The sequence below is a fragment of the Oncorhynchus masou genome, chromosome 18, assembly GCF_036934945.1.
Source record: "Oncorhynchus masou masou isolate Uvic2021 chromosome 18, UVic_Omas_1.1, whole genome shotgun sequence".
NCBI lineage: Eukaryota > Metazoa > Chordata > Actinopteri > Salmoniformes > Salmonidae > Oncorhynchus > Oncorhynchus masou.
In genome coordinates, this window is record NC_088229.1 from 58,324,429 (window position 1) to 58,351,471 (window position 27,043).

General features: G+C 40.9%; 1 protein-coding gene across 1 annotated transcript; it reads left to right on the forward strand.

Moving 5' to 3' along the window:
- Positions 1-392: 392 nt before the first annotated feature.
- On the forward strand, positions 393-16,592 carry kcnj12a (potassium inwardly rectifying channel subfamily J member 12a). The gene is made up of 2 exons (XM_064923922.1): positions 393-1,104; positions 8,115-16,592. The coding sequence occupies exon 2, from the start codon at positions 8,293-8,295 to the stop codon at positions 9,628-9,630; it is 1,338 nt and encodes a 445-aa protein (XP_064779994.1). The 5' UTR covers positions 393-1,104; positions 8,115-8,292; the 3' UTR covers positions 9,631-16,592.
- The last annotated feature ends 10,451 nt before the right edge of the window (positions 16,593-27,043 follow it).

Genomic DNA, 27,043 nt, shown 5'->3' on the forward strand with positions numbered 1-27,043 from the left:
GATTGGGCAGTCAGTATGTAGCAATGTGTGAGATCCCCCAACAGTTACACTCCGTTTGCAGTTAAGTCATTTACCAAAATAAAAACTATTCCCAATGTGATCTGAAGGCAGCATGTATACACTGCTACACTGTCCTGGGCATTTGAATGATACGTCTGTCGATCAGGTTACTGTCCACAGACTGTGCCATGCTGTGGGAGAGGGGAGAGAGAGAGAGACAGAGAGAAAGAGAGACAGAGGCAGACAAACAGACAGACAGAGACAGAGGGGAGGGAGGGAGGGAGGGAGGGAGGGAGGGAGGGAGGGAGGGAGGGAGGGAGGGAGGGAGGGAGGGAGGGAGGGAGGGAGGGAGGGAGGGAACAGTGGCTGCAAATGGCAGCTTCTGTGACACAACGAGAGAGAAGGGAGTGGGAGAAGAGATGCAGGGAGTGAGTGAGCAAGAAACAGTGAGAGAAAAAGAGAGCGAGAGAGAGAACTGCTGCCAGCAGAACTAGATCAGGTTGCAAATATTGATAGAGAGGCTGTTCAGCTAATAAGCAGAGGTAATTATCTCTTTTAATTCAACATTTTTATGGGAAATGTGACAAAGGACTTCAATGTTACTAAAGATTGTCAATGAACACAAGTGCTGAGGGAGTTCAGAAGATGGGGATACAAAGCCTTTTTTCACATTGGGAAACTGTTAGATACCTTTGTTTACGCCCAGCAACGGAGGACAAACTGAGGACAGAGTGATTCAGTCAAAGAGAAGAAAATACACACATTTGTCATGGTTTTGTTCTTTGTGGGGACCAATTGACCACAGTGGCATTGCACGTATGTGCGATGTATGTAGGAAGAACTGGCTGACTGACAACAACAGAGGAAGGAAAGATAGCAGATATAGAGCTCAATGATGAAGAAATTCAAAGGGTTTCTGTGTCTGTGGCTGAAAAGGATGGAGTGGTTCTACCCTTAGGAATCACAGAGGGAGAGACCAGCTCTGGTGGCTTAAACTCGGAGGGAGAATGATGCTTCAGATTGGTTAGCTGGGATATGAGCCAGGAGGACACTGTGTTTCAGCTCTAAAGTGGGGTAGAAGAAGAACCAGGTGGATAATATAAGGTAAGAAACTTCACATCATGTTTGACTCTGCTCTTTCATCAACTGCTTTTCCTCATCATTGGTGGGATATTGGTGGGGACAGCAATTACGTAATGGGGTTTAGTGTAATAATAAATGCCAAGTCCTTTGTCTTGTCCAATCTAAATTCCTATAGTACAGGTATGTTGCTGTGTAAAAGAGAAGGCAGATCTTCTTGTCGATATGAAAAGTTTATTTCCAAAACGCTTTATCCCCCAATTTTTGTGTTTTTTCATCAGATATGATGACTTATGGGAAGTTTCATGTGTGTGTAAAATATTACTGTTCTCAGATATTGTATTCATAGATTTGAGATGTGTATGAAAATGTTGTTGTTTTTTAGTGCAAAATGCAATATATCCATTGTTTAGCTGGAAAGGAACGTTCGTATCCTGTATATTTGACCGTGATACGTGTTTTTCTCACCGAGCTATCTTATGATGAATGCACCTACTGTAAGTCGCTCTGGATAAGAGCATCTACCAAATGTTTTACATACAGATCTCATATTACTGTATTGAAAAAAAAGTTTACAAAAATATATACATTGATGTCACAAATGTAGCATTTGTACAGTTGTTTATTAAAAATGTATTTTTTTTTTGTTGCATTTGACTGTAAAACCAGGCAATACTGCTTATTTATAGAGTGAGGGGGATATATGGCATTTAGCAAAAAAACAAGATTATTTGTTTCTCTGAAATGAAACCATCAAGTGATAGATTTGAATCAAATACATGTCATTGAACAACCCCATGCCACAATTAGATCATGAAAAAACACACCCATCTCTTTTCTTATGATTTCTTTCAACAATAAAATCTCATTTACCAACATTTCTGAAAATGGATAGATAGTGTTTTGATGTATTCAGTGAAGTCTTCCTCATTAACAGCCCAGTATATCCAGTATATGGATTGTGTATGTGATCCTCCTGACACCTACAGTATCACTTCACATCTAAGGCTGGTATGAGATGACTGTATGATGCTTAGCCTACACCTGTTCCAGACAGCGCTTCATGTAATAATACATTTCAATCCACACCTCATGCACACGTTCTACCCTCAGAATTCTAAACGATTGTCTGAGTACCAAATCAACACATATTTCTCTGAGGTTAAATCCATTAAGGAGATCGTATACAATGATTATGGACCACTAGTTGCAATCATGACAGTTTTTTTTTTTTTGGCATGATGCGCACTAAACTTGATTATTCAACTTGATCATGTATGGAGCTTTGTCCAGCAGACAGCTGTCATTATCAACTCCACAGGAAAGCTGTGTTATCTGAGTGAATCTCCTAAAAGTACTGTACTCAAGATATAACCAAAGAGTTTACATTTTATTTAAAAAATACCAAGAGCATTCAAGTTGATGTACGGCAGTGCTCTGTGTTTCCCAGATATATCAATGGTCAGATCCTGCCTGCCTGTCATCTCAATAGCACACCACAAACCTTAGCTTCATATTACGTACATAACTGATGCCATTAGATTGTCTTGGTTGAATCCATTCATTATACATACTTAAGTTTAGATTTGAATATGTGGTCAGATATGAAAATAGAATAAAAAATTCAAGACATTTAAGTTTTATTATATCATGTAAGCTACTCCTGGCCTACGCAGCATGTCGCACTATGTGCAATACAAATGTACATCTATATTAGAGTTTATGTATAGTAAGGTTCATATTTTATATTTTAATAAGTACTCAGTGGTTTTCGCAGTGACTAGAACATTGAATCACATACTAGAGTAAGTGGGTATGAAACATGTACTACTTACTACATTTATTAAACTGGGGATTTCATTCCAAAGCTCTATATGTTGGTAAAGTAGCTTTAATTGTTTAAAGACATTATGAAAGAGATTGGTGTGTTTTTTCATTATCCAATACATGGCCTGGGGTTGTTAAATGACAGACATGTACTTGTTTAAAATGTAGCACTTGATGGTTTCATTTCAGAGAGACAAATAACCATGTTTTTTTGCTAAATGCCATATATCCCCCTCACTTTATTTTTTTTGTATTTTACTAGGCAAGTCAGTTAAGAACAAATTCTTGTTTTCAATGACAGCCTAGGAACACTGGGTTAACTGGTCTAGGAACAGTGGGTTAACTGCGTTGTTCAGGGGCAGAATGACATACTTTTACCTTGTCGGCTCAGGGATTCATTCTTGCAACCTTTCGGTTACTAGTCCAATGCTCTAACCACTAGGCTACTTGCTGCCCGACTCGCAGAGAAATAAGTAGTACTGCTAGGTTTTACACATTCAAATGTAACAAATAACCACATTTTTTTTATAAAGAACTGTACAAATGATACATTTGTGACATCAATATTAAAATAATAATAAGTAAATACAGTGATATGAGATCTGTATAAAACATTTACATTTGAAATTTTAGTCATGAAGCAGGTGCTCTTATCCAAAGAGACTTACAGTAAGTGCATTAATCTAAAGATAGTTAGGTGAAACAACTACACACCACAGTCAAATATACAGGGTACGAACATGCCATTCCAGCAACAACAAAAAATGGATATATAGCGTTTCCCCCCCCCAAAAAAAATCATGCACATGTAAAAATATATTAATAAAAAATATTTTCTAATGAAAAAACACAAATGTGATATAGCGTTTTGTAAATAAACGTCTAATGTTCACTTGCTTGGTGTCATGAGCTAAGAGGTCAATTAACAACATAAACAGCATGGGGTTTCCGAGCCATGGACCTTTATAGAGCCGAGCCTTTGGGACGCCCCCTAGTGGGATTGGCCTGTAATCATTTAATTGATCAAAAGAATACAGGTGGATGAAAAAAAGTGACCACGGGAGATATTCAGACAGATTGTCTTGTTCAGTAACACATAGAAGTGACGATAGGATGATCGTTAAATCACCGATTTGCAATAAAGCAATGAATGATTATGATGCACCCTGCATAAGCACAAATACACACGCACACACACACACACACACACACACACACACACACACACACACACACACACACACACACACACACACACACACACGCTTATCTCTTTTGGTTTCAGCTGAACAGTAACTTCAGACGGAATTTCAAACACAAACTATTGTCCCAGCCGCTAGAGTTATCAGTCTGTCTTTTATCAGGAGAGACACATAACGTTGTAGAAAATGGCTGACTATCAGAGTTTGCCTTTCCCTTGCCATGGTCAGATCCTGTCTTGAATGAAGTTCACTATGATAGAAATAGAGTGAACAATAGTCATTCTATTTCTGTGGTCACTATTACATTGTCGAATGCATTAAACGTAGTAACAAACTGCCCATGCAACTGGACACGGCAGATGTACAATGCTGTACTACGAAGGTGTGCTCCCAAATTGTGTCCCCTGCAGTTAAGTGGTGAGCTACTCAGTAGGAAAATATGTAGGTCACTTGAGACTACACGGGTGATGAGGTGAGCCATAGGAAAATACGATGACACCTGATCCTGAGCTCTTCCTGAACAATGGACAAAGGGTGCTGGCTGCGATCACAGTCGCCGTGTTCGATTTCCTGCTTTCCTGCTTTCCTTGAGATGGAGTACCCCCTTTTCCTCCCGGCCTCGTGTTCCACCCCCCCATCCTTCGTCATTTTTTACACATAATCGAACCCCATCAGGATCATACAAAAGCATTTCACCTTACCTGCACACTCATATCACCTCCATGCTTTGTTCACTTGTGTGTGATCCTGTGTAAGATCCTGTGTGTGATCCTGTGTGTTATCCTATGTATGATCCTATGTTGTCCTATATGTGAGTAATAACCACATTGTACTTTCTACAAAGACGCACTCATGAGTTGTACTTTGGTTGCTATTTCAGACATAACAAAGTCATCCTGTAGTCAGGTTATTTGAAAGTGAAAGGAATGACAATGTAGAAATGCAGCAAAGGTATGCCACACAAGGTATGATTTCTCTCACGTGCCGTGGTATTCTTGGCATCGACTCTGCAAATCTGTCTTTTCACACACACACACACACACACACACACACACACACACACACACACACACACACACACACACACACACACACACACACACACACACACACACACACACACACACACACACACACACACACACACACGGAGGTATGCTGTATGTGTTTGCTGGAACATAAAGGTAACGACTACATTTTGCCATATTTCCATACCTCAATGAAATCTATTTAGCATATAAAGAAAATAGAATTAAAGGCAGAGTTATAGTTGGTGTAGCGGTCTACTTTTGTTGCATTTATAACATAGACAGACATAAAGTAAGGTAAGAGGATTGGTGAAGCTCTATACTGTACATGACTAATCTAGATTCAGCTGTGCTAAAAGAAAATCATCACCTAAACCACCTACTGTCGAATACAAATAAGTTCGGCATTCTAACAAAGCATACATTCTCCGCATTGTGACTCCTAAGTCAAACTCCATTGGCTGCAAATCCATTAATGCAGCATGTTGCGAAATACTTTCTCCAGCATATACCTGGAGGCACATAACTAATGACTTGAAGCACACACAGGGGGTTTTACTTTCATTTAATCAATTCATGTGTTGCCTGATATACTACTACAGACAGTATGACATGAGGACCGTTGTCGGACGTAAGGGGATGGGGAGCAAGCTAGAAGATGGATGGCATGGAATACAAACATAGTGAAATGCTGAAACCTTCCGTAGACTCTTTACATTGCAAACTTTTGCGATAGTAGTGATTAAGAAAAAATATGTATTGTTTCAAATGATATATGGTATGTGTGCAGTAACAGTAGTGGTGATACATTATCATGGGATCATCAAATACTTTGGAAGAGGGCACAAAAGCAGACATAGCTGTCATAATATATTACAGCAGTTGACATAGCAACTCTGTTAGACCTGGCTGTAGAGTACAGCCAACTACTGTGCGTTCATGGTGATTGGAGTGAGACTGAGAGGCTGTGGTAGAGAGAGGGAAGGACTGGAGGGATTTAGTAGTGCACGTCAGTGGACGGTTGTACACCGTCAAGCCTTCAGAGTGTTGATCCGGGGTATAGGGATGAGACAGGGACTGTCTGGGGATCCAGAGGGACCTGTGGCTGGCTACTGGGGGCCTATAGACACTTTTACCCTGCTCTGCTGGTTACCCTGGAGACTGGACATGATGTGGACCAGGTGACGTCTGTGGCCCAGGTCACATCTGTGGCCCTTCGTAGCCGAGGTCTAGTAAATTAGTAGACAATATCTATACAGAGATGGATAAATCATTACAGATTGGCAAATGTGTTTGTAAACCTAAGGCTAGTGTGATGTATGGCGTGTGTGGCGCAAGAAAAAGACGTTATATACAGTGTGTGTGTGTTTCTGTGTGTGTTTCTGCATGTGTGCGTGAATAAATATGTTATTCTTTAGTACGTACATGTTTATTTTAATTCTATACAAATATGTTTTAAATGTGAATGATTGATCACTTAACCATGAGAAAGGTTTCCGTCTAGTATTGAACATGCACACAAGCAGAGGGTGGAGAAATGCAGTATACGTATTTATAAACTGGGTGGTTCTAGCCTTGAATGCTGATTGGCTGACAGCCGTGGTATATCAGACCGTACCACGGATATACCACGGATATGACAAAACATTTATTTTTACTGCTCTAATTACTTTGGTAACCAGTTTATATTAGCAATAAGGCACCTTGGGTGTTTGTGATATATGGCCATTATACCACGGCTAAGGGCTGTATCCAGGCACTTCACATTGCGTCGTGCCTAAGATCAGCCCTTAGCCGTGGTATATTGGCCATATATCACAAACACCCAAGTTGCCATATTGCTATTATAAACTAGTTACCAAAGTAATTAGATGGTAAAATGCTGTAAATCTTACACCATCCTCGTTGCGTGATTAATAATACTGCAAATTATACTGAATCAGGTCAAGTAAATAGAGCTTGAAACCTGGCTAAGTAAGTGACAGAACATTTTCATTTTTAGACCAAGTGTGTCTCTCCCTCTCCTTCTGGCCCTGTGCTTAACATCTGTGATGGCGCACCCATGAAAACTGTGGCACGCACAGGAGTCCCCTGGGAATCCTGAATTAAACACACGCACACACACACACACACACACACACACACACACACACACACACACAGGCAAAAAAAAAAAGACTTGATCAAATTGAGTGCAATGCTGACATGACAGCCAGAAGAGCTCAGTACGTAAATGAACACACCGCTGAGATAGGAAGCTTTACCATGTTGAACTTTCCACTACGTCCTAGTGTTGATGTAGCTGAAATCTGATAATTCTGCTGACTGTGTGTACTATAGCGTAAAGAAGGCTGCAAAAAAAATAGTGAATGATGTCTGGTAGCATCTCATCGGTTCTAAGCAAGTGGCCGATAAAAGCACAGGAAACGTCTTGTGAGAGAAGTGTCTGGATCTAGCGAGCTCCTCTCCACTTTGCCCGGCAATCAACAAAAATACTTCTGAAAAGGGCCATTCGGAATGAATGTGTGAGTCGTGATCAGGCTTCGGAAGCAGGAGGTAAAGGGAGGGGGTGGGGGACAGGGTGTGAGTCTTTTGCCATTCATATTGAAAACTAATTCATGATAAAACTCTAGCATTTTGTCAAGAATCATGGTAATAGCACTAAGGCCATAATAATATCACCATAATGTACAAAACATTTAAGGAATCTTATACGGTATGGTGACGACATCATTTAAGGTTTTGGTGTCAATGGATTATGTGAAATGTGGTTTTGTGGCATGTGGCAATAGCCTGAAGACTACTTATGAAAGCCCAGTGGCATAATGGATTATGTGTGCATGAATTACACCAAATAAATGTCTTTGTAGTGCAGTTCCCCAGAGTCTTAAATGGTGAAGTACTTTGATACTGATATGCTGTAATATGACAGTTTTTTTAAAGTACTGACGTCCGTATCCCTCTCTTCTCTCCTCAGGGAGTGGTCGGCCAAGAGTACAACAACCCACACAGCACACGTTCTCCCTGGCTATGACCGGCTGAGATGGGGCTCTGGCAGTGACACCACTGGAAAGGACCTCTGAGTGATCACACATTGGGACATCCGGGACCTCCCACCTACTCCCGACCCTGCAGCCCGGGCCTACGTGGCCAGCATGAGTGTGGGGCGTCTCAACCGTTACAGCATTGTGTCATCCGAGGAGGAGGCGCTGCGGCTCACCAACATGCACGGCGGCAGCAGTGGTGGAATGAATGGCTTTGGCAACGGCAAAATCCACACACGCCGCAAGGTCCGCAACCGCTTCGTCAAGAAGAATGGCCAGTGCAATGTGCAGTTCGCCAACATGGAGGACAAGTCATCGCGCTACATGGCCGATATGTTCACCACGTGCGTGGACATCCGTTGGCGCTACATGCTGGTGCTGTTCACGCTGGTGTTCGTGTTGTCTTGGCTGGCCTTTGGCCTGGCCTTCTGGGTCATAGCGTTACTCCACGGCGACCTTGACAACCCGGCTGGAGACGACAACTTCACGCCCTGCGTTCTGCAAGTCAACGGCTTCGTGGCCGCCTTCCTGTTCTCCATCGAAACCCAGTCGACCATCGGCTACGGCTACCGCTGCGTGACGGAGGAGTGTCCCGTCGCAGTCTTCATGGTGGTCTTCCAGTCCATCGTGGGCTGCATCATTGACTGCTTCATGATTGGCGCCATTATGGCCAAGATGGCACGGCCCAAGAAGCGGGCACAGACGCTGCTGTTCAGCCACAATGCAGTGATCGCCATGCGCGACAGCAAGCTGTGCCTCATGTGGAGGGTGGGGAACCTGAGGAAGAGTCACATTGTAGAGGCCCATGTCAGAGCTCAGCTCATCAAACCCCGGATCACTGACGAAGGGGAGTACATCCCCTTGGACCAAATAGACATCAATGTGGGTTTTGACAAAGGCCTGGACAGGATTTTCTTGGTGTCACCCATTACGATTATCCATGAGATTGATGAGGATAGTCCACTCTATGGGATTGGTAAAAATGACCTGGAGACGGCAGACTTTGAGATCGTGGTCATACTGGAGGGAATGGTCGAGGCGACTGCCATGACCACACAGGCGCGCAGCTCCTACCTGGCCACGGAGGTGCTGTGGGGTCACCGGTTCGAGCCGGTGCTCTTCGAGGAGAAGAACCTGTACAAGGTGGATTACTCTCACTTTCACAAGACCTACGAGGTACCGTCCACCCCGCGTTACAGTGCCAAGGACATGGTGGAGAACAAATTCCTGGTGCCCACCTCCAACTCCTTCTGTTACGAGAACGAGCTGGCCTTCCTCAGCCGGGACGAGGACGAGGAAGAGGATGTGGTGGGCGTGGGCGTGAGCGGTGGTGTCAGAGTGCTGGCCAACCTGAACAGTCCAGACCGGACCAGTCGACACGAGTTCGAGAGGATACAGACCACTAGGGGACTGGACCAAAGGTCGTACCGCAGGGAGTCAGAGATATGACCCCTGCCCTTGTACCTACCCGGGGTCAACTTTTGATACGTTTTCTTTCCTTCCAAGGGTAAAAATGCAGAACAATGCAAAGTGCCATAGGAAAAGCTGACTACTGTAATAGGTTGGAAAGAAAATAATGGGACAGTGAAAGGGAAAGAGGGATACTGTTTGGAAGGAATAGGTGAAAGCAAGAGTACGCAGCTCGCAAAACTGTGGTAGAGAATGTCGTCAACAAAAGGAAAAGGCCTGTGAAGGACCTTATTCCTTCATGGAAACTTGAATATTTTTTTCATAATGTCATTTGAGTTTCAATGATGCATCGAGCAGGTATAATGACAAGACCTAATAATCCAATACTAGGTGTTCATATTATTGCTTAGATAAGTTGTTTTGTGTGGAGTACCGTTTTTCAAAAAACATACTTAAAAAAATATTTTTGCTATTTCAACTTGCTGTTGGGCACAAATGATAGTGTTAGAGTTTAAAGCTACCCATACGCTTCCCACATTGCTGAGATTCCCAATCGCTGTAACAGAGTTCGATGACACTTTGACAATTCCTGTAACTGCAGTGTACTGCAGCATTCAGAAGCAATGAACCATGCTAAATCATTTAACCATCAACGAGCCATTGAAGCACAACGTAGTTTCACAACTTTAATTTGAACCAGTTATGATAAATACATATAATTTGCACTATTAGCCGAATTTAGGAGTAGGCCAATAGTAATGCAGTAAATTAATTTAGAATGGGCAGGGGGGAACATCTCAAAATTCTCTAGAAAGAAAATAAATTGAATTGATAATTTTGATACCGCCTTGCTTAAAACATTAAAATAACACAGGATTATTCTGACCTTAATGAAGTGTGAAACAACTATAGGGAAAATATCATTACATTTCTTTTTTTCTCTCTTTTTTTATTCTCTTTAAAAACAAATCTATGCACATCATTAATTATATCAAGGGACAGAAACGGAATGGATTTCCGTAGAAGATGTTATGATGTCGTCCAATCACCATTGCATAATTCTACAAAGAGAACCGGTTTGATGAATGTTTGATGAATTGAACTCAATGAGGATTGAGGGCCTTCACATGTATAAAGTGTTTCCCCTCTAATATCTTTATAAGTAAAGAGCAGTTATTGTATGCTATCAAATCCCTTTTGATAGAAAAGTTCAAATAGTATGCAGAAAGAATGGTACTTTACCAGGTAAATTGATGTGTGTTAAAGGAATACTCCACTCATGATGATGGTGTAATGACAATTTGCTTTTTGAAAGTCCTACATCTTGAAAACTTGCTGACATTTTCGGACTATATCGACAATGGACTAATGAAAAAAATACTAAATACAGTTTAAAATAGTGTATTATTCCTTCAAGCTTTGCTTTGCTCGAAAACTGTCATCAATATTTTCCTAATGGTCTACACAGGATATGCATGTGGGGCAGGGTTAAAATTTGTAAAATGATTAATCCCATGTTTTTAGAAACATACTGAAAGAGCAAGCTATTAACCCCTATTAAGCACGAGAAACTATCTGTGATATGTTGAAAAAAGTCCTTAGTTGATTTGATTCAATTACATCTCATAAGCAATAGGCTTACATGATCAGGTGGACAGACAATATGAAAAGCAATAATACTGAAATGCACCTCCATTGTTATGTACTAAACATAAATGGTGAATGGCACGGAGCTAAATTTGGCTATCATGAGTCTATTTGTGGAACCCGCTTGGCTAGTCTGGTGACTCCATTCTCTCGTGGTGCACCTGTTTTAGAACTGGCACCACACTCATCTCTCTGACAGCGATGTTTTGAGTCTCGAGGAGCGATTTCACCAAAACATAATGTATAGACATCTTTCGTCCTTCATTTACTGGAGTGCTCTTCAAAGTTCAATAACTCAAGAAGTAGCTGAGCAGCTGAGTTAAGTTGGGTTCGGAACAACATTATATACATTATATTAAGACTGAGTACAATAACAAAAATTATTTGTAAGGTGTGTTGCTATGATATGGAAGCCTAAAGGTACCAAAACCCAATTTAAAATGCAAATTGGAATGGAAGTAACAAAAGGAGTCATAAATAGGAAAGGTGTCTTGAATGTTAATAATCTAGGAACAACTTCAAGCACAAAATCAAGCAAAGAATTCTAAATTCAAACCAAATAAATGTCATATTTTAGTATCTACAGATTTGTTTTTGTCTTAGTTACATATACTGAGTAGTTTGTAATTTATCAGTATCTAGGTAAAGCAAGAAAACTAAGGTGCATGACAGACTAATTTTAATCTTTGGCATGAATCGTAGCATATGAAATGTATACCTTGAATTTATGCCTACCCATAATCCACTGCTCTACTAAATAGCACACAATATATTATGCTGTGTCATAAAATCATTGAAATCCTCATTGAAATGTGCAGTTCATGTCCCCTAAAATACTACTTTTCCTCTTCCACCAAAATAACTGCCCTTGTATCTAAGAAAGGGGGAAGTAGGAGGTATAGTACTGTAAGACTAGCACAAGAAGAAACACCATGATGGTCATTCAGCTGGCGACAATGACTGATATTTTCCTAGTGGTCCTTTTATCCCAGGGATATCCTTTGCCCTAAATAATTATACATAATGTGTTGCTTTTTAGAACTTTTAGGCTAAGAGAGATTTTTGGGGAGATGAATGAAGCCTTTTTGTCCCAATCCTAGACTTTATGCTCATTGCCTTCTGGGAAGGCTCTGGTATCCTAATGTGTGACACCTTTGTACCTACTTATAATGTTTCGGTGGTATCCATGGTAAAGCATCATCAGCTTCTATGCTGCATCATCGGAATGCAAAATTCCATCATGCCTTTTTCTTTTTTATCTGAAGAAGTTTTAATATTACCCAACTTGACTCCATGAAAACAGATAATGCACTAGCTGTACACAACATCAATTAACTATATTAGGCTACAGCTAAATACACACAAATCAACACATCTGTTTTAAAAGTAAGTTATTTTTAAATGACAGTATTTCATTGAGATACATTAGAATAAAATCATCCATATTTATCAATTTTTATACCAGATGAAAATCTGAAGAAATCACAAAGAAAGAGGCAAAAATAGATTTATTGCCTCAGGTTATCAATGATTTGATTTTGTTTCATTTCAGCACAGAAGCTTATGATTAAACAGGTATTTCTCTTAAAGGGATGATTGGAAAACCTTTGACCTCTGTAGAAGTCTTCCTATGGCCCAGGTGAAGAAACGTGCCCTGGGCTTTTATTTTAATGTAAAGTCAATTAAATTATTCGATTAAAACCTAATTGTAAATGAAAACTGGTTGAAGTGCATATTTTGTTAAATTTGCTTACTTCATGTATTTATCATTGTAAAACTGAAAACATTGGTATTACATTACAGTAGTAGCCCACAACATAACAGCTGCTGTGAATTAATGTAATATTCCAGCATTTTGTTTCTCCCACCTAGCAAATTTCTGTGTTGCAAATCAGCTCTAAACACAGGTGGTACTCATAAGGCCTGACTAATCAATCGACCAACTAACAGAGAGCTGTATCAGGATGACAAATGTGATCAGACTGAGATCACAGATCAACATCTGTGTTGCCGAGGTGACCAGATGCCTCTCTGGTCTATGGACAATTATTCGATCCAGTCGTTCAATAAATCACTGTGACATACACTCACACAAACAGCCTGGCGGGTTCAGGAGCCTTTTGGGACCCCATGGACCAGAACTGGAGGACAACCAGAGACAGGTGTAGAGAGAGAGATCAATGGAGGAAACAACTAGATGCATCATCATTACTCTACTGACAAAATAATAGAGAAAATGTTGGTTATATTTCTAATACTCGTTTCAATGTCTCACTTCTGGGATTCTCTCTAGCAGATCACAAACTTGACAAACCAATCACACAACATCTGTTGGAGACAGACAGGTCGAGTGGCAAATGAGATGAGCCCCTCCCCTCTTTATAAGGTACCACTCGCCCAATTGTTCTCAGGCAAACCGTGAGGTTAGCGCTGCCAAACGTAGGACCTCAGCTCCTGTCGAGTACTGACCAAAAGGAAAGTTTTGCTTGGAGTATAATTTATTTGGAAGCTAGTGTTACACAGCTAGCTATCGAGACTTGGTTAGCCCATGCCGCAAGGCTTTAGCTAACTTGGCTAGCTAGCTGGAAAGCTAGCTAATCACACTCAAAGGGCTAGCTCTTGCTGCAAGGCCAGATCAACCCACGTTCACCCGTGCCGAGTTGGTTAAACTGACTACCCTAGATTTACAGCTCGACGGTCAAGAGACACACTTTGTTTGTCGAGACACAAAGAACACACACACTTTCTCCATCTAGCATTGTGCTAACTAGTTAGGCTGTTAGCCGAAAGGCAAGGAAAACTATTTTCTCTGAGCCATGGAGCCTTCTACCCCTGCACAGGGAGAACCGAGCAGGACTCTTGCCCCACTACTGTCACACTTGTATCCGTGTGGGGCTATGCTATCAGGCAAGGACACACACTCTTTGTGTATCATCTGCCTGGGGGCAGAGCATGCTGAAGCATCACTCGGTAACTCCTAGTCCTGTGTGCACTGTAGGGACTTTCATAAGCCCGCCCTTAAGCCAAGACTGCATAGATCAAACCCTTCACGGGCCCCATCATCCACACAGCCTGCGGGTGAGGAGGCCACCCAGCAACTTCAACCCTCATGGGCTGAGGTGGAGGAGGCTTACCCGAGGACCTCCAACTGTTGTTCGATTACTCTACAGTGGAGGAAGGAGAAGGGGACCTCATCATCAATGAGTTTGATAGGACTGGCCTTCGATACCCGATGACTGATTCAGGCTTATCGATGTCTGCAGACTGGCAGCGGCCAGACTCAATATTGAGTGGCACACACCCGTGGGGGGTGGCAGTGCAAAAGGGGATTGATACGACAGGAGGAGTCTCCCCTCTCATACCGTCCCAGGAAATAAACTTCTCCCAGCTGTCCCAGCTTGCATGGAGGAAGCCAAGCGCAACTGGGGCTAGCCCTTGTCCACTAAAGTCCAGACCAGGACATCCCTTGGTAGTTGAGCAGTCGCTGGCCAACCACACCAACCCCAGTGCACAGACCGGTACTTTTCTGAATCTATATTCAAGAAAAACATAATGTCCCTACTGTTAGCTTATCAGGCAGATTTGCCGCTGGTACTGCCAAACAGGACCTATGAGAGGAGATCTGCGTCATTGCTGATCTCAACGTCTGTGCCTCCAGAGGACGTGTCATGAGCCTTGCTGTGGTGGGGGAGAGAGCCCTGCAAGTGTGGGAACGTCTCTCATCTCATTGGATAGCGGAGGCTATTATATTTGCTTATCATAGCAAGGGTTTACAGCCCTGGAGGGACTGAAGGCTCATTCCACCAGAGGTGTGCAATGTTCATAGTAGAGGTCGACCGATTAATCGGAACTTCCATAACAATCGGTAATCTGCATTTTTGGACACCGATCATGGACGATTACATTGCACTCCACGAGGAAACTGCGTGGCAGGCTGACTACCTGTTATGCGAGTGCAGCAAGAAGCCCAGGTAAGGCTCTAGCTAGCATTAAACGTATCTTATAAAACTAGTTAACTACACATGGTTGATGATATTACTAGTTTATCTAGCTTGTCCTGCGTTGCATATAATCAATGCGGTGCCTGTTAATTTATCATTGAATCACAGCCTACTTCGCCAAACGGATGATTTAACAAGCGCATTCGCGAAAAAAGCACTGTCGTTGCACCAATGTGTACCTAACCATAAACATCAACGCCTTTCTTAAAATCAATACACAAGTATAGATTTTTAAACCTGCATATTTAGTTAATATTGCATGCCAACATGAATTTCTTTTAACTAGGGAAATTGTGACACTTCTCTTGCATTCTGTGCAACAGAGTCAGGGTATATGCAGCAGTTTGGGCCGCCTGGCTCGTTGCAAACTGTGTGAAGACTATTTCTTCCTAACAAAGAAAGCCAACTTCGCCAAACAGGGGATGATTTAACAAAAGCGCATTTGCGAAAAAAGCACAATCATTGCACGAATGTACCTAACCATAAACATCAATGCCTTTCTTAAAATCAATACACAGATGTATATATTTTTTAACCTGCATATTTAGTTCAAAGAAATTCATGTTAGCAGGCAATATTAAACTAGGGAAATTGTGTCACTTCTCTTGCGTTCATTGCACGCAGAGTCAGGGTATATGCAACAGTTTGGGCCGCCTGGCTCGTTGCGAACTAATTTGCCAGAATTTTACGTAATTATGACTTAACATTGAAGGTTGTGCAATGTAACAGCAATATTTAGACTTATGGATGCCACCCGTTAGATAAAATACGGAATTAATATGGTCAAATCCGTAAACTAAGGCTCATATTTCTGTGTGTTATTATATTACAATTAAGTCTATGATTTGATAGAGCAGTCTGACTGAGCGGTGGTAGGCAGCAGCAGGCTCGTAAGCATTCATTCAAACAGCACTTTATTGCGTTTGCCAGCAGCTCTTCACAATACTTCAAGCATTGCGCTGTTTATGACTTCAAGCCTATCAACTCCTGAGATTAGGCTGGCAATACTAAAGTACCTATTAGAACATGCAATAGTCAAAGGTATATGAAATACAACTCGTATAGAGAGAAATAGTCCTATAATAACTACAACCTAACACTTCTTACCTGGGAATATTGAAGACTCATGTTAAAAGGAACCACCAGCTTTTCATATGTTCTTATGTTCTGAGCAAGGAACTGAAACGTTAGCTTTTTTACATGGCACATATTGCACTTTTATTTTCTTCTGCAACACTTTGTTTTTGCATTATTTAAACCAAATTGAACATGTTTCATTATTTACTTGAGACTAAATTGATTTTATTGATGTATTATATTAAGTTAAAATAAAAGTGTTCATTGTTCATTCAGTATTGTTGTAATTGTCATTATTACAAATATATATATATAAATCGTCCGATTAATCGGTATCGTTTTTTTTTGGTCCTCCAATAATCAGTATCGGCGATTAAAAATCATAAATCGGTCGACCTCTAGTTCAAAGGCATCTTATTGCGACACATTTGAAATTCGGCATTTTGGGCCACTCCCTATGAGGTTTTACTGACTGGATGTCACTGCATCTCTGTTGGTGCATACTGTTCTCAGTGCCTCTGAGGTGTGATGCTGTTGGGACTACACTGACTTCGGAGAGCATGTCTGCGATATGGGAATTGGCCATATCCCATAAGTGAGACATCGAAACGAGTATTAGAAATAGTACTTGGGGTTACTTCCTTAAGCCCAGTTCTATGAGAATATGATTGAGATGTCTCACCGCATTTCCATGTTAGCAAGAGCACAATGAAGAAAGGCATACTTGAGAATGACCAGAGAACGGGCAATTTTAAAGAACTGATTCTAGCACAGAAAGATTCCAAAAACGTGGCAAATTATTTCAGGTCCGCTACCATGGTTGGGCCGCAGGTATAAATATTCAGCAGTCTACTGGCATTACACATCTGGCTAAAAGATTGCAGTAGCTCTGTCACTTTTATATATAACTTTGACACCTTCTGGAAACAGAAAATGCCCTACCATCCAAATCATCTTGTCTCCTGGACTCTGTCAAAGCATTTCATGGCTTCGTTGAGACAATGATATATCAATGACCCAAGACCAGGTCAGTTAATCCCTACCATTGTGTCACTGAGTTGTCATAATGCTGCAGCAAATGTAAATTATCCATGGGTTGTTGGCAGACACAATATAAATAACTTAATTTATGTCCCACTAACTGCCTCTGTTGATCCTACAGCTATTGTATGCAGTAATCATGTGCCTATAAACCAAAATTATACTGTTAGCACTTAGACAGTGTGCCCTAGTAGGAAGTCCACTATGTACAGCTCACCATGTACTTTCAGCTCAGATATAAATAACATGAGCATGTCTACTTCTGATACGCTTCCCAGTAAAGCAATAAAAAACAATCAAACATCCCAGAAAAGTGATAAAAATAGCCTTCATGAAACAAGGTTCATGAAGTCAATAACTTACTAGTAACAGATGACATTCATATTCTGACTATCTCTAATAATACCTTTGATGATACAGTGGTAGCAACACATGGTTATAACATCTACAGAAAAGACAGAAATGCCAATGGTGGCGGTGTTGCCGTCTATATTCAGAACCACATTCCTGTAGCTTAGAGAGGATCTCACGTGAAACACTGTTGAAGTAATATAGCTACAGGTTCATCTGCCTCACCTAAAGCCCATTTTTGTGGGAAGCTGCTATAGACCACCAAGTGCTAACAATCAGTATCTGGTTAATATCTGTGAAATTCTTGATAATGTATCTGACATCAACAGAGAGGTAGATTTTCTGGGTGATTTGAATATTGACTGGCTTTCATCAAGCTGCCCACTCAAGAGAAAATGTCAAACTGTAACCAGTGCATGCAACCTGGTTCAGGTTATCAGTCAACCTACCAGGGTAGTTACAAACAGCACAGGAATGAAATCATCAATGTATTGATCACATCTTTCCTAGTGCTGCAGAAATGAGCTTTAAAGCAGTATCCAAATCCATCAGATGTAGTGATCACAATATGGTAGCCATATCTATGAAAACTAAAGTTCCAAAGGCTGGGCCTAATATAGTGTATAAGAAGTCATACAATCAGTTTTGTAGGGATTCTTATGTTGATTATGTAAATAATATTTGCTGGTCTGTGGTGTGAAGAGCAACCAGATGCAGCACTTGACACATTTATGAAATTGCTTATTCCAGTTACTAATAAGCAGCACTCATTACGAAAACGACTGTAAAAACGGTTAAATCCCCTTGGATTGATGAGAAATTGAAACATTGTGTGGTTGAGAGGGATAAGGCAAAAGGTATGGCAAATAAGTCTGGCAGCACAACCAACTGGCAAACATACTGCAAATTGAGAAATAATTTGACAAAACTGAATAAGAATAATTAGAAACAAAACTATGAAGCAAAGAAACGCTAAAAATATTTGGAGCTTTGGAGTACCTTAAATTAAATGTTGGACAAAAAGGCAAACTCAGCTCCCTCATTCATTGAATCAGATTGGTCATTCATCACAAAGCCCTCTGATATTGCCAACAACTTGAATGGCTTTTTCACTTGCAAGATTTGCAAACTTAGGCATGACATGCCAGCAACAAACGCTGACACTACACATCCAAGTATATCTGACCAAATTATGAAAGACAAGCATTGCCATTTTGAATTCTGTAAAGTGAGTGTGGAAGAGGTGAAACAAATATTGTTGTCCATCAACATTGACAAGCCCCCGGGGTCTGACAACTTGGATGGAAAATTGCTGAGGATAATAGAGGACGATATTGCCACTCCTATTTGCCATATATTTAAGCCTACTAGAAAGTGTGTGCCCTCTGGCATGGACGGATGCAAAAGTAATTCCGCTACCTTTACCGGCTCAAGAAGCCGCCAAATCAGCCTTTTACCAACCCTTAGTAAACTTTTTGAGAAAATTATTTGACCAGTATACAATGCTATTTTATAGTAAACAAATTGACAACAGACTTGCAGCACACCTATAAGGAAGGACATTCAACAAGCAAATGATTGAGGATTGGCTGAGAGAAACACTCTAGGAGCTCAGATGCAAAAATTTTTTGCATCTGAGCTCCTAGAGTGTGCGGCTCTCTTTTATTATCAAGAATCAGGAATTCCCCAGGGCAACTGTCTAGGCCCCTCACTTTTTTCAGTCTTTACTAACGGCATGAGTAAAGCCAGTGTGTCTATGTATGCGGATGACTCAACAGTATACACAACAGCTACTACAGCAACTGAAATGACTGAAACACTTAACCCCCCTGGGATATGTGGGACGCCAGGAAAAATACAGAGTGCCAAATTCAAATAAATTACTATAAAAATCAAACTTTCATTAAATCACACATGCAAGATAGCAAATTAAAGCTACACTTGTTGTGAATCCAGCCAACATGTCAGATTTCAAAAAGGCTTTTTTGGCGAAAGCAATCGATGCTATTATCTGAGGATAGCACCTTCATAAACAAAGAGAGAAACCATATTTCAACCCTGCAGGCGCGACACAAAAACGCAGAAATAAAAATATAATTCATGCCCAACCTTTGACGAGCTTCTTTTGTTGGCACTCCAATATGTCCCATAAACATCAGAAATGGTCCTTTTGTTCGATTAATTCTGTCGATATATATCCAAAATGTCCATTTATTTGGCGCGTTTGATCCAGAAAAACACTTGCTCAATGTGACTACAAAATATCTCAAAAGTTACCTGTAAACTTTGCCAAAACATTTCAAACTACTTTTGTAATACAACTTTTGGTATTTTTTAAAATAAATGATCATATAGAAGACGGGATGATCTGTGTTCAATACAGGAAGAAAACAAACTGAAGCATGCTTTCTGGTCACGCGCCTCTATCTAACAGTACACTTCAAGTGACCCTCGTTCAAGATGGCCGTACTTCTTCATTACACAAAGGAATAACCTCAAACGATTTCTAAAGACTGTTGACATCCAGTGGAAGCGATAAGAAATGCAACAAGGTCCCTTAGAAATCTGGATTCCCAATGAAAACCCATTGAAAAGAGAGTGACCTCAAAACAAAATATCTGAATGGTTTGTCCTCGGGGTTTTGCCTGCTAAATAAGTTCTGTTATACTTCCAGACATGATTCAAACAGTTTTAGAAACTTCAGAGTGTTTTCTATCCAAATCTAATAATAATATGCATATATTATCTTCTGGGGATGAGTAGCAGGCAGTTGAATTTGGGCATGCATTTCATCCGGACGTGAAAATACTGTCCCCTGTCACCAAGAATTAAAGAGCTGCTGTTAGTTTCAGGGTAATGGCATGGAATAAGTTATTCCTAAATATTTGAAAAACTAAAAGGATTGTATTTAGGATCAATCATTCACTATACCCTAAACCTCAACTAAAACTTGTAATGAATAATGTGGAAATTTAGCAAGTTGAGGTGACTAAACTGCTCGGAGTAACCCTGGATTGGAAACTGTCATGGTCAAAACATGCTGATACAGCAGTAGCTAAGATGGGGGGGGGGGGGGTTTGTCCATAATAAAGCACTGCTCTGCCTTCTGAATGCACCAAGCTGTTTGTATAAACTACTAGCACACGGATCAGACACCCATGCATACCCCACAAGACATGCCACCAGAGGTCTCTTCACAATCCCCAAGTCCAGAGCATACTATGGAAGGCGCACAGTACTACATAGAGCCATGACTAAACAAAACTCTATTCCACATCGGGTAACTGATGCAAGCAGTAGAATCAGATTTTTTAAAACAGATAAAAATTCACATTATGGAACAGAGGAGACTGTGAAGAGACACATACACAGGTACAGACACGCATATGCACACAAAAGTTAGCACACACGTACATTGTAATATTGTCGTATGGTGGTATTATACATTTTGTATTGTAGATATGTAGTGGTGTAATAATGTTATATGAAGTAATGTTGTATCTTTTGTTTTATGTGTAATGTAAGTGCCTTAAGATGTTTGGACTACAGGAAGAGAATGGGTATCGCTAATAGATACAAATACAAAATACAGATAAGGAGGTTAGGGGCTCACAACAGGTGTTGTGTGATTGATTCTTCAAGTAACTGATCCGCTACAGCAAATCCCATAAGTGAGACATCTCAGTCATGTTCTCATAGAACCAGGGTTACGCAAGTAACCCTAAGTTCTGTTGCTTTGAAACCAGCCTTAAAAGTACTTTTGACATATTCTTATGATATTATGTTGTTGACACAGCACATGCAGTTTTACACCACTTGTGGTAAAATAATCCTGTGTAGGGTATAACTTCCAAGATGGCGCAGCAAAAAGACCTGTTTGTTATCGTCAAGTGTAAGTATTGTCTTTTTCGTATTTCTTTTGTATACATTTCAATGTCTATTTTCCATTTTTGAAATAGCTATACATTCCTGCAACCTGCCTCACCCAATGTGGTACGGATCAGCTTATAACGGCTCTCTTTTGTTGAATGAAAAGTGAACCAAGACGCAGCGTGGAAAGTGTTCATGATTTTAATATTCAAAAACACTCAAACAAAATAACAAACGTGAAAATGAAAGCAAACAGTTCTGTCAGGCGAAAAACAAAGAAATAGAAAACATAGACTTTCCCACCCAAGTCACACCCTGACCTGACCAAACATAGAGTATAATAAAGATCTCTAAGGTCAGGGCGTGACACAGCTATTTCTTTTAGACCTTATAACTGGAACCTCCATCAGAAGCTAGCCAGCTAATTAGCTACTAGCTATTTAGTCATTGTTAGCCTATGCTAGCGGTCTTTACCTTTAGCTCAGACTCCTGCTGCTTTAGCCTGGATAGCCCGGATAATACCTGCCAGTCTGCACAGAACGATACTAGCCCTTAGCATATCGGACTGCTTTTTTCCTCTACATCACCGGATTTCTGCCGCAAGCTCTGGACCATTACATGGGATATTTGAAAGTTAGCTGGTTGCTACCGAGGAGCTATTGTGGCTAACGACCTTGTCCAGAAGCATGCATCAGTTAGCCCCGAGCTAGGCCAATTTCCCAGCTACCAAACGAAGTACACCAACTACAACACTTCTCTTGTCAATTGGCCTGGACCCTTTGTCGACACGGAGCCCGCCGATCCATCACGACTGGTCTGTTGATATAACTCGGCCGATGTGTTCTCAACCGGGCTCTGCGTTGTGGATGTTTGGTGATGATCCATCTGCTAGCTCCGGCCTGCTAGCTCCCTGAACGCCGTGTCTCCCACTCGCTCAATGTAATCGACTACCGAACGGTTCCCCATTTCATCTAGTGCTGCTCATTGGACCCTATGGTCACTCGGCTACACAGCCGATGCTTACTGTACTGTCCATTAACACGGTACTTCATTTTGTTTATCTGTCTACCCCAGCCTCAAACTCAGGCCCTGTGTGTAGCTAACTGACCCTCTCTACCCATTCATCGCCATATACCCGTTGTTGTCCTAGCTGTTTACCCGTTGTTGTCTTAGCTCTCCCAATCAACACCTGTGATTGCTTATGCCTTTCTCTAATGTCAATATGCCTTGTATACTGTTGTTTAGGGCAGCTCTCATTGTTTAATTTTACTGCAGAGCCCCTAGTCTTGCTCAACATGCCTCAGATAGCTACTTTGTCCCACCCCCCACACATGCGGAGACCGCACCCAGAGATGCAACCTCTCTCATCATCACTCAATGCCTAGGCTTACCCCCACTCAACTCGCACCCTACCTTACCCTTGTCTGTACACTATGCCCTGAATCTATCCTACCACGCCCAGATATCTGCTCCTTTTATTCTCTGTTCCCAACGCACGAGACGATCAGTTCTTATAGCCTTTAGCCGTACCCTCATCCTACTCCTCCTCTGTTCCTCTGGTGATGTAGAGTTTAACCCAGGCCCTGTGTCCCCCTAGGCGCTCTCATTTTGTTAACTTCTGCAACCGTAAAAGCCTTGGGTTCTTGCATGTTAACATCAGAAGCCTCCTCCCTAAATTTGCTTTATTCACTGCTTTAACACACTCCGCCAATCCTTATGTGCTAGCCGTGTCTGAATCCTGGCTTAGGAAGGCCATCAAAAACTATGACATTTCCATCCCCAATATTTCACTGGTCATCCCCAAAGCCAACACCTCCTTTGGCCGCCTTTTCTTCCACTTCTCTGCTGCCAATGACTGAAACAAATGGCAAAAATCACTGAAGCTGGTGACTTATATCTCCCTCACTAAGTTTAAGCGTCAGAGCAGCTTACCGATCACTGCAGCTGTACACAGCCCATCTGTAAATAGCCCATCCATCCAACCAACCAACTACCTCATCCCCATATTTGTTTGTTTTTCTGCTCTTCTGCACACCAGTATTTCTACTTGCACATCTATCACTCCAGTGTAAATTGCTAAATTGTAATTACTTCGGCACTATTGGCCTATTTATTGCCTTACCTCCTTATTTGGTCACACTTATTTACACACACTGTATACAGATTTTTCTATTGTGTTATTGACTGTACGATTGTTTATCCCATGTGTAACTATGTTGTTTTTGTCGCACTGCTTTGCTTTATCTTGGCCAGGTCGCAGTTGTAAATTAGAACTTGACCTCAACTGGCCTACCTGGTTAAATAAAGGTGAAAAAATATATATATTTAAAGAGTGGAGGCTGGTGACGTGAAACATTTAGGAGGATGGAAGACCCACAGTATAGGCGCGGACCAAAGGACACGACAAAGGTTGTTTAAAAAATCATCGAAGACAAATTATTGTAGAACCCTTTCCTGCAGCCTCGTGAGTGGAATGTTGTTAATATTTGTCATTTCATAATTAAATCAACATTTAAAAAAATGTAACTCTGAAAATCATGTCAAGTGTCCATGTGTGAAGTGTATACTTTTGTTTCAAAGTAGATTTGTTTAAGACTACCAAGAAACACTGTCACCCTGATTTAGCCCACTGCAGTAAAAGATGAACCGATAACATGAATTGTAAAAATACTATGGGGAATGGAAATGAGAGGGCTACTGCACAGGGTTGGAAAGGGATCACAGCAGTGATTGAATGAGGTATTGAGGCATGAGTTGAGGTGTTCAGAGGCTTCAGTGCAGGACAGGCTCATCATCGATGAATGGTGTAGGAGAAGAGCTTGACTCTTCAACTAAGGGCAGGACAGGATTTTCCTGGGAAGGAAAAAACAACAACAATACAGTTAGACAAAAGAACAAAGAATGAGTTAGTTCAAGCAAAGATTAAAATCACCTTAAAATAAACATAGCAGACACATGCTATTACAACAGAGCTATCTGCCATTTGGGCAACACATTTCTCCATAAAATTAAACTCAGACATCTAAAAATTCACAAGGTCAAATAGACTTCCCGAGAAACGTTCCTGAATAAAGCCCTGATCATCCACATAACTGATGATGACTGACAACTACGAGCGACAGCTGATGTTTGTTGTATCTTCCATTTGCAATGTGAAAAAGAATCACTGATTCAACCTCTCTTTTGATCTCACTTTTAATGGATGATGCAACGGAAGCCATCAAATCATTCTGAATTGATTTCGACATCCCAGAGAAGACAGTAGAAACTTCCATATGCTCAGCAAGTAAAGCATGGTAAAGTATAATTACCTCTGCAAGCTCCTTGTAGAAGCCAAGTGTTAGCTTAACTTTCCCTTCCGTAAAAGCCAACTCTTACATGCCCGAAAATGCAGTAGTGTTGATGAGCTGCTTGAGACATCCCTGTTTCTTCTTACCTTGCCATTGTGTTGCGCAGTTTGAATACGCAGACCTTCTTCCAGTACATGATTAATGCATCTTTTTCCCAAACGCTTGAATCTGATGTAGACTATGTAAGGAGTTCCTCAACAAAATTCCACTATATTGTCGTTAGTGTTAGCTAGCTATTCTGGCAGAGAAAGCTACACTCTGCTAGCTACTAAAATTAGCAAGACAAATTTAAATAAATTGATCTCATTTTAAATAAAGCTCTAAAACCAAGAAAAATATATATAAAATCTACCTCCTCCATCTCCTGTAGTTTGAACAAACAAATTTGAATAGAATAATATCCTAAAATCCTCAACTATCTCAATCTATCCAACAATGTCATCAACTCACCAAGTTTCTAAATCACACATGCGTAGTACTAGGTTCATTCTCTGATTCTTTGATCGGATGGACAACATGTCAGCTCATACTGCAAAAGCTTTGATTGGTTGGAGGACGTCCTCCAAAAGTCGACATAATTACTATATAGGTCCATGAAAAGTGGGTGAGGTTTTCTTATGAAATCAATGTAGCCAGAGAATGGAAAATAGCTGTCCTCCGGTTACACCACGGTGATACCCTAGAGGGTGCTGTTGAGACTACTATAGACCATCACAAAACAGTTTTAATTAGGTATTTGGTAACATGTGAATATATTTAGTATAGTTTTATCTGTTTTATAAATTTGGTATTTTTCTAAAATTCACTAAGTAGGATGGTCCTCCCATTCCTCCTCTGAGGAGCCTCCGCTTATGGCAGTGGGGTTAACGTGACAGCCGAGTTGAGACATTCACTCCTAGTTAGGCAAGCTATGTCAAGCTATGTACATTAACAACTTTTTGTCTTGTGATAAATAATCTGCCGTGGTTTGCATTAGAGCCCTATACACCTACTCTTGTAAATAATTGAAATTGGAGTGATTAAGTCAACCTCCAGTGAGTGACAGACGTAGGATTAGCGTAGCTGGCTTGGGTTGTGGTGAGCTCAGTGAGCGAGTGACACTGGGATCACAGGGTCTGGAGAAGAATCAGCTCATGGAGTTATGTAATGGGGTTTGGTTGTGTCGATGAGAGGCTTTGGGGGGTTTTGGGATGTCAGTGTCACATGTATGGGTGAAGTTGCCATATGTTGGATTACTGGTGGATAGTAATAATGGATACATACGGTATCACATGAAAACAGCCCTCTATGATGGGAACTGCAAGACATAGTCAGTGAGGTTCTGTGCATGATAGGTAGCACACACAGATTCAAAATGGCTATCATCACAAAATGTTAATAATAGCTGTCATGCTCCTTCAAAGTTCAAGCAATGTTGTAACATGGATTTGTGTTGCAGCATGGTAAGGGTGCACTTGCACGACATGGGAGAAGATAAGCTCTTTTGTAACTGAGACTAATGAGTCAAGGGTCACTTTAATTTCAGATATGTCATACACATACCACCCTGAAAAGCTCGGACCTAAAGGACTTATTCATGGTTAATGTATCAAGAGTAATCGTAAGGGTTACAAATATACTTTGGTTAACTAGAATGATAAATGTTTGTTTGAACTTGCAATGTCTATTCCATGGGCAGCTTTAGCAGTTTGGGGGTGCATTTCAAAATGCTGTTAAAAATTATGAAATATATAGGCCATATACAGCTGTTTTTAACACTTGTGCATCACAATTCAGTCAGTGAGGGCCCCCTGGGCAGCTGGTGCCTGTTTCAATTGACACCTATGAAACATAGCAAAGTCTGCTTTTGGTCCATTCTACTCATTCCCCTTACGCATATAGAAGTTTGATGGTGCTGGGAACCAAACATGGCAGAATATTACAAGAAAAAAAGATTGAATGTGTTCTTAATATTTGGCTATATGGTTAAGTAAAGAAACTCAACCAGAATAACATTTGAAAAGTGTCATTTTCTTCAGATTCCAGCATGTTCCTAGCTGTACCCCCTGTGGCTGGAAAGGCTTGAATTCAAATAGGTCTATTAGCAGCAGTCTGAGCCCCTAGGGTGAGTGTGTC